Below are 9,551 nucleotides of genomic sequence, written 5' to 3' on the forward strand. Positions count from 1 at the left end.
TCAAAATGCCCAGAATCCCTTCATCCATAAGGAGACGTCCCAGATTGATACAAATACTAAGGCAACACAGAGCAATTTCCATGGAGAACCTTCCACCCTTCCCACCACAAGTAGAAAATCCTCAGATAATCTACGTCCAACCACCACAAGCACAAAACTATCAACCAGTATTATGGATGGAAATGGGATTAATGGGCTATGCAGTATCATTCAATCTGCAAATCAATGCCAGGACTCAATTATGATACTTCACAACACCCAGTACTTGGCTCAACTAGTAGCGGAGGGCATGAGACTAGCTATGAATAATTACCTCAACCAAGTTTGGCTAAACAACATTCTACAACCCCTAGCTCCCTCAGTGAACCCTCAGCTAGTGCATGCAATGAGAAATCATTGGAACTTACCCCCTCACTTCAACCCCATATATCCTCAAAATGCTCTTCTGGACATGTCATTCTTTCCCCCAGAATCACTAACCCAACTCAACCCTATCTTTATGCCTTGGGAGAATCCTCCACCAGTCCAAGAGCAATAAATTCCTCAATCACCCCAACAATCTCCATCATCACCTCACCAACAAGCCCAAAACCAAGAACTAGTAGAGGCAAAAATGGAGGAGGAGGAACCACTCAATATAATCTTAGAACGAATCCTAGAGTTCTCAAGCCTAGACGGGGTAAAGGTATTTCTCTTTTCGGAAATGTAGGAGAAAAGGCACGTACTCAACTGCCCATTAGCATTGTGCAAATGCTCAATGGACATCAGGCCACCCTAGGATCTAACGGTGGGGAACAGGGTCATGACATTAGTACCAGCTTTGAGAAGTAACCCTATTCTAGGGACTATGAGGGAAAATGGGGAGCCACTAAACCAAAACCATAGTATTTCCATGAATCATCCCACAAATATCATTATTTGGAATATAAGAGGTGGGAATAATGAAAACTTTAGGAGGAATTTCAGAGAGATGATCGATACCCATACACCTTGCATGGTAGCATTACTGGAAACAAGAATGGGAAGCCATGTGGAATTGCTCAATGAATTTGGCTTCACAGAAATGATAGAAGTTTCATCAGATGGCCAAGCAGGAGGTATCGTGCTTCTATACAACCATGAGGTAGTGACTGTCCAAAACTTCGTTCGTAGGAATCAGGAAATCCATGTAATGATTGAGGTATTGCCTATACGTAAACAGTGGCTCTTTAGTACTATTTACGCTAGCACTGTTTTATATAATAGAAATATTATGTGAGATAACTTAGAGCAAATTAGTAGAAACCATATAGGACCTTGGATGGTGGGAGGGGATTTCAATGATGTGTTTTCTACTAGTGATAAGTTTGGTGGTAGACCTATAAAAGATTCACGGGCAAAATTTCTTTGGTCAAAAATTAATAGCTGCAATCTCGTTGATCTTGGTTTCAAGGGTTGCAAATTTACTTGGTCCAATCATAGACATAAAAAAGGATTAATAATGGAAAGGTTAGATAAGGTTTTTGGAAATGATAAATGGATTGAATTATTCCCTAATAAATCTATAATCCATTTACCTAAGACTTATTCGGATCACAACCCCATATTAGTTGAACTAATTCCTAAAAATTGACTCCTCCATAAACAACCCTTTAGACTAGAAACATATTAGTATAATCATCCGGAATTCCAACCCCTAGTAGAAAAAATGTGGTGTGACCCTAATTACCTTAGGAACTGCCAAAATTTTGTTCACTGTGTAAAAAAATGGAAAGTTAGTACGTTTGGGGACTTGTTGGGAAAAAACGTAAGTTATTGGCTCGACTAAATGGTATTCAAACATCGAGCCATTATGCAACCAGTAGGTTCCTTCAAAATCTGTAAAAAGAATTAAAAAGTGCTTACAATGATCTTCTCTTAATTGGAGACGATTACTGGAAGATAAGATCTAGGATCATGTGGCTAAACGAGGGTGACTCCAACATGAAATATTTTCACATTTGTGCCACAAATAGAAGGAGACGTAATAAAATAAATTATTTTAAGGATGAGGTTGGTAATTGGATCAATGATTCGCTTCTTATTATGTCTTATGTTAACAATTATTTTAAGGATCTTTTTACCTACTCCCATGTAATAACTAGTAGGAAAAACCCCCTAAACCCTAGTTCAAATGTTGGCCAAGTGGATCTTACTATACTAGATGGACCCTTGCAAGAAATTGAAATCAAGAGAGCTATTTTTTCTTTCAAACCTTTTAAAGCCCCGGGTCCGGATGGACTTCATCCTTTCTTTTACCAAAAGTATTGGAAACTTCATAGGTCCTTCTGTGGTGAAGCTTTGTAAAGATATATTCGATAGCCAAGTAATTCCCTCTATTATTAACAATACCTACCTATGCCTAATACCCAAAATACCTAACGCTAGTAACATTAGAAATTTTAGGCCAATTGGTTTGTGTATCGATTTATAAAATAGTGACAAAGATACTAGCAAATATGTTAAAGCCTTTTCTAAATAACCTTATTAGTCCCTTCCAAGCTAGCTTTGTGAAAAATAGAATAGCCTCCGATAATGCTGTTATTATCCAAGAAATTGTCTCAAACTTAAAAAAATATTAAAGGGAAAACAAGGCCAAATGCTGCTGAAAATCGATTTGGAGAAAGCATTGAATGGTCGTTTATACACTATACCCTTCAGTACTTTAAATTTCCTCCTAAGTTCTCAAAACTCCTGTTAAATTGTATTACAACTAGCTCAATATCTGTCCTAGTAAATGGCTCTGTGACAAACTCTTTTGAGCCAACTAGGAGAATTAGACAAGGGGATCCCATCTCGCCATATATCTTTATACTTTGTCTTGAAATGCTTTCAAGATATATTCATTATCAGGTAGACTTAACGAAATGGGATCCAATAACTACTAGCAGAAAGAGTCCTAAATTTTTCCACCTGTTCTTTGCAGACGATCTCACTTTGATGGCTAAAGCCAATAAGAAATCGTGTTACTCCATCAAAGAAGGTCTTGACTATTTTATTAAAATTTCTGGGCAAAAAATTAATCTAGCTAAATCCAAAATTTTGTTTTCAAAAAATTATCCTGAACCTGACATAAAAGACATGACAAATATACTAGGTATTAGGAAAAGTGAGTTTTTTGGCACCTACTTAGGATTCCCTATATTAAATAACACTCCTAGGCCAAGAGATTACCAATTCATAATTGATAAGATGAGATCCCAGCTAGCTGCTTGGAAGATGAATTTTCTAAATATTGCCGGTAGAACTACACTGGCACACTCTTGTTTAAATTCTATTCCTAACCACTATATGCAATATACCTTACTACCAAAAAAGATTCTCTAAAATATTGACAAGGTACAAAGGGATTTCATCTGGGGTTCTACCAATGAAAAGAAAAAATTACACCTAAATTGGTCTACCATATGCCAACCAAAACCTAGTGGTGGTCTAGAAATACATAGTGTCACTTCAAAGAACCACTGCATATTGGCTAGTATGGTTTGGAGAATGCTCACAAATCCCACCTCTCCTTGGGCTACTCTTATAATCTCCACATATGCTTCTAATAATGCTATTAACAAAAACTCCTTTATTTGGAAAAACATCAAAAAGGGTTGGAAGTTATGCAGTAAGGGAATCACTTGGTCACCCCATATCTTCTCTAACATAAATATTTGGGAAGCTAATTGGATCCCTGGGGTAGAAAAACTTAGAGCTACTGTGGAAGGCCCTGTTCAAAAAAGTGAACAAGCTATTAAACTAAAGGAGTTACTAATTGGGAAAAAATGGGATTTTGATAATCTTTCTCTTGAAATCCCAAATCACATTAAGGACATATTAAAAAAGTTAGAGTTCGGAGAAAAGGTCCAAAGAGTGACATCCCTATATGGTCACTAACTACCAAGGGGTTTTTCACTACTAAAACTTGCTTTAAGTTACTTGAATCTTCTAATATTAACTATCAAGATTTCCATTGGATTTGGAAGCTAAATTGTCCCAACAAAATAAAATATTTTTTATGGCAATGTCTTCATAACAGGATTCCTTGTAGACAATATCTGGCAAGAATTGGTTTGAATATAGATTCAATGTGTCCGGTTTGTAGAAATAATGAGGAAGAATCAATTGCTCACATTTTTATAAATTGTAAGGCTATTAAGCCCTTTTGAGAAAGGATTGGTTGGCATCACTACTACAATGATTCAGGTGATCACTGGCTAATCCAACTGAAAATTTTTAAATAGACTATGACTAACAATCTCATAAATTGGGACAGTCTATTACCTTTCATAATTTGGTATACATGGACAAATAGGAATAATAACAATCATAAAAATACCTCATTCACAATCAATGGTGATTTTATCTTTAAAACGGCTACTGAATATAAACTCCTTACTGAAAAAAGCATATTCACTCTCCCTAAAATTTCTATTAATGTTGCTTGGCACAAGCCACAAAAGGGGTGGGCTAAACGTAACATAGATGCTAGCTATAACACTGTTACGCAAAAAAGTGGTTTGGGAGGCACTTTCAGAAATTCTAAAGGACACTGGATTGTGGGGTTTGGAAGTCGTCATATGCAAGTGGATCACTAGAAGCTGAGCTTAAAGCTATGCTAGAAGGGCTCAAAATGGCGAAGGAATGGAACCTATACCCCCTTGAAATAGAATCAGATTCTGTGGAGGCTATACAATCGATCTTTCAGGGAAATATACTTTATGATGATATTGTTAATGCATGCAGGTGGTTAATGCACCGGCAGAAGGAGATAATCCTCCGGCACACATTCAGGCAGGGGAATAATGTAGCTCATCACATGGCAAAAAAGGCAAAGGAGGAACGTGAAGGAATGAAGGTTTTTGTTGAAGCTCCCTCTTATGTTAAATGTTTTGTGGAAAAAGACTTATTAGAACAATGTATTTTTGTTAAACAACTTTCTTATGATGCTTGCAACACTTTGGCAAGCCTAGATAATGAAAATGTCCTTAGAGACACCAAATATGGGAACAATATATTTAATCCTCTTTAAGTATTAATATATACATTTCCTGTTTGCTCGGAAAAAAAAAGACTTCCACAAATTCCATTTCGGACACCAAAATTACTTTTAAAAAAATTCACATGCTTCTTTGGAGACGTAAGTTAAATTCTTTTTATAGCATTGACATGTATGAAGGAAGAAAGACTCATCCGACTCTGCTAACTTTTGAACTCACTAAATTTTATTCGTGAGTGTGAGTTCTATGCATCGATAATATATTTAACAAAATCATAATACATCAATTTCAGCTAAAAGTAACTTTTTATTATAAGTACTACTCTCTCTCACTTTAATTAATTTTTTTTGTTTTCACACATATTAAGAAATTTACCTTTTAAAATTAATTAACAATAAAATTGACCATATTAACCTTAATTTGTTCATTGAAAATACATCAAATACTCTTAGACTCTTTACTCCGGATACAACTTTGAAAAAAAAAAGTTAATTCCTTCTTGATATCAGAAAAAATCAAATATTATAGATTATAAAAAATAGTTCAAAAAATCAAATAAAATGGACCGAAGGAAGTAGTACGGTACTCTGGAAGATAACTTGATATAATCAAAGTTGCACTGGAACTGTAAAAACAAGTGTACTGAAATTTACTAGTAATTCTTTGAGAGGATGAAAGGAACAAATTTAATGCAAATGGATAATATGGGACAGCTGTGTTGGGATATACGGTGGAGAATCCGCATGTTAACCGTGTTAATGTTAGAGAAGAGAGAGGCAATTCCTATCGTATCCTGGAGTTTAATTTTACCTTTGTTCAAAGTAGGAATCTGAAAGAGCTATTCTGTTACAAATAGGAGATACAATTAATTCAACTAACCCCCCCCCCCCAACCCAACCCAACCCAACCCAATATTTTCAAATTAAGAAATAGCTCCACAAATTTCTGTTTTAGTATATTTTCTTTATCCTCCTCCATCTGGGTTGGAGAGACAGTAAAGGGGCGATATTTTTATAAATACAATTATTTGTAAGGATTGTATATCTTAAAAGAATTATTTTTTATTTTTAAATTACTGTAATTTTTTCCCAAAAATACTTTTTTATTTTGGTCAAATATTTAAAATTTTAAAAATAAATAAAAGAAAATAATGTATTTTTGACTTTCAAAAACTTGATCAAACATACTATAATCTAATGTGCAGACTATTATTACAAAAAAAATGTGAGACCACTAATAAAAGATAACGAATTTAAGTTATAGTCGTATACACCAATATTATAAAGGATTTTACATTATCAAAACCCCAAAAAATATTTATTGTAAGTCTTCTTAAAATGTGAGATTTTAAGATCGATTATTAATTATAATAGGTAAAAACGTGATGGTGTAAATTTTTATTACGATAACCATATATATAACTTAAACTTAAAAATGATCGACAAGTGGTGCTGGATAGATTCACCAAGGTAGGGCTATTATGTTAGAATTAGGAAATCACCCTAATATTTTCAAAATTTAGAAATAGCACCACAATTTTCCTTTATAATACATTGTCAATCCTTCTCCGTCTGGGGTGGAGAGAGAGTGAAGGCGCCTCTCTGTGTTCTCTGTATAATATATATCATCATCATCCTTAGAACAACCCACCAAACGGCTATTATTAGTTGTCACATTACAGAAGCCTAAAAAGCATAACCCCTCTTGAAGAATGGCTGCTTCTGAAGCAGTTCCATTCATGTAATTTTCAAGAGGGTGCTTTTTATTTTTCATATATGATTCTTTTTATATGTAATTTCTCACTTTTATAAAAGGGGTCATTCAAAATTGAAACTTTAGCAGAACCCAGAAACAGGAGACAAAAATTTGAGCATTTTAAGGAATTGTTGAAAAATCTTGGTTTCTCATGATGTCTGATGGTTATTATTACACTTCAAAGAAGAGTGATGATACTTGCCCTGATGTTTGTGGCCAGGTAATTTTCCCTAATAATCTCATATAGTTTATAAGAAATTACCATCTGAAGGAAAGTGAAAAGCTTTTTTACAGTTTATTTTTTATCTCATTGGTTCCAAGATCATATTGTTCTGTTGGGTTTTTGTAGAATAAAGATGTGTGCTTTTATTATGCTATTCACAATTTGACATGGATTAAGAATTTACTATCAGTAGAAATGTTGAAACTATTTTACAGTTTATTTTTTATATCATTTGGTCTTTATCTTGTTCTATTTTTTTGGAAAATTCTGCCAAGATCAGATTTCTATGTTGGATTTTGTGGAATTAAAGATATGTGCTTTTGTTTTGCTGTTGACAATTTGGCATGGATTTAGAATTTACCATCAGAAGGAAAGCTGAAGCATTTTTGTTTATTTTTTATCTCATTTGGGTTTTAACATACATACATATATATATACATACATATATACATATATATACACACACATATGTGTGTGTGTGTGTGTGTGTGGAAAATTCTGCCAAGATCAGATTTTTCTGTTGGATTATGAGGAATAAGCATATATGTTGCTATGGACAAATTAAAATGGATTGTATGTAAACACCAGAACTTTACTTGATGGAGAAATAGTTGTCACTAGAGGAATTTCTTTTTTCTGTGCAAAATAATGTTTTTTTTCTGGAGACCAGATTTTACAATTTTTCGTCATCTTCCAAGTATTTCTGTAAGTAGGTCAGGAATTTGAGTTTGTTGAGCTACTTGAAATTTCATGTTTTCTCTGATTCTACTCTTTCAGAACATTTGATTTGTTTGTTTCCAGAGTTTTGATGTTTTGAATTTCAAGTCTTATGGTCAAACATTTTGCTATTTAGGCTGTTAATATCTAGTTGTTGGAAGTAGTTATTTTTATGGTTCTAGAAGTAACTAAAAGAAGATAGAAAAGTAAATTTTTCTTTTTCTGGCTTGGAGGATTCATGAGAAAAAATTTCTCATTATATTGAACTTGTTTGGACTTGATTGATTTCTGTTTGATGTTTCTTATTATTTTAAAGCTAAGATGTCTTGCACCAACCCCTTTAGCCACCTCCAGCCGAAAGAAAAGTGAAGACCAATAAAAAGCTAAAGAAAAAGATTTAGTACCTTCTATTGTAATTAGTTATTACCATTTTAGCTTGTGCACTTAGAAAGTTGTTTTAATATTTAGCAGGATTCTCCGACAACATTAAGCATGTCAAGACTACGGTGCATGCTTCGAGGATTGGATTTAAAGACTATTATCTTTTTGATTGTGGTTGTGCCAACATTCATAGTTGCTGCGTACTTGCACGGGCAGAAGATTACCTACTTCCTCCGCCCCCTCTGGCAATCTCCTCCGAACCCCTTAATCGAAATTACTCACTATTACAATGAGGATGTTCCGATGGAGAAAATTTGCAAGCTCCACGGGTGGGGAATTCGTGAATATCCTAGGCGAGTTTTTGATGCAGTTCTGTTCAGTAATGAAGTGGATATGCTTACCATCAGATGGAAGGAATTGTATCCTTACATCGCACAGTTTGTTCTTCTAGAGTCAAACTCAACATTCACTGGGCTGCCTAAACTCCACAATTTTGCAATTAATCGGGACCAGTTTAAGTTTGTTGAGACTCGATTGACGTATGGAACAATAGGAGGAAGAGCCAGAAAAGGTGAAAATCCATTTGTTGAAGAGGCATATCAGAGAGTAGCATTGGACCAACTCCTGAGAATTGCTGGTATTGAGGATGATGATTTACTGATCATGTCTGATGTTGATGAGATTCCCAGCGCTCATACCATCAATCTTTTAAGATGGTGCGATGACATTCCTCCTGTCCTTCACCTTCATTTTAGGAATTACTTGTACTCATTTGAATTTGAGATTAAGCACAGAAGCTGGAGAGCTTCAGTCCACAGGTATCGGAGTGGCAAGACTAGATATGCACACTACCGTCAGAGTGATTACCTTTTGGCAGATGCCGGTTGGCATTGTAGCTTTTGTTTCCGCCGCATCAGTGACTTTATATTTAAGATGAAAGCTTACAGCCACAATGACAGAGTGAGGTTTTCACATTATCTTAATCCTAAAAGGATTCAAGATGTCATTTGTAGAGGAACTGATTTGTATGACATGCTTCCTGAGGAGTACACATTCAAGGATATTATTGGCAGCATGGGACCTATCCCCCATTCGTACTCGGCAGTTAATCTTCCTTCTTATCTGTTGGAAAATCCAGACAAGTACAAATATCTTTTGCCTGGGTACTGCAAAAGAGAAGATGGCTAAGTTTTAAGACAGTCGGAACTTCTTCTCAACACCAGAGGTGCTCAGGGGCAGATTTTATGTTGTGCCTTGAGGGGCTCTAATCAGATTGGTAACTGTGGTGTAGCAGTATTACATATGGATATACCTTGTGCGCAACAAAGGCGAGGCAATGTTCCTGGGAGGGGTTTTCTGTACATTCATTTGCATCTGTATTGAGATAACAGGACCTTTCTGAATGACAATAGTTAGACGTTTTGGTTAACAGATTTCGTGTTCGAGTAATTTATTCCAATATTTTGTGTAAA

General features: G+C 35.0%; 1 protein-coding gene across 2 annotated transcripts; it reads left to right on the forward strand.

Moving 5' to 3' along the window:
- The first annotated feature begins 6,534 nt into the window (after positions 1-6,534).
- On the forward strand, positions 6,535-9,551 carry LOC142176396 (uncharacterized). 2 transcript variants are annotated; one of them, XM_075243959.1, is made up of 2 exons: positions 6,535-6,978; positions 8,170-9,551. In XM_075243959.1, the coding sequence occupies exons 1-2, from the start codon at positions 6,910-6,912 to the stop codon at positions 9,265-9,267; spliced, it is 1,167 nt and encodes a 388-aa protein (XP_075100060.1). In that variant the 5' UTR covers positions 6,535-6,909; the 3' UTR covers positions 9,268-9,551. The 2 variants fall into 2 exon arrangements, with proteins under 2 accessions (XP_075100060.1, XP_075100059.1); XM_075243958.1 differs by having other exon boundaries at positions 6,556-6,978; positions 8,167-9,551.

The sequence above is a fragment of the Nicotiana tabacum genome, chromosome 22, assembly GCF_000715075.1.
Source record: "Nicotiana tabacum cultivar K326 chromosome 22, ASM71507v2, whole genome shotgun sequence".
Classification (NCBI taxonomy): domain Eukaryota; kingdom Viridiplantae; phylum Streptophyta; class Magnoliopsida; order Solanales; family Solanaceae; genus Nicotiana; species Nicotiana tabacum.

Bases quoted from the DNA above. Each gene is read 5' to 3' on its own strand.
- LOC142176396 (XM_075243958.1), top strand. From the start codon at position 6,910: ATGATGTCTGATGGTTATTATTACACTTCAAAGAAGAGTGATGATACT. The intron at 6,979-8,166 runs GTAATTTTCCCT...TTTAATATTTAG, and splicing joins GCCCTGATGTTTGTGGCCAG to CAGGATTCTCCGACAACATT.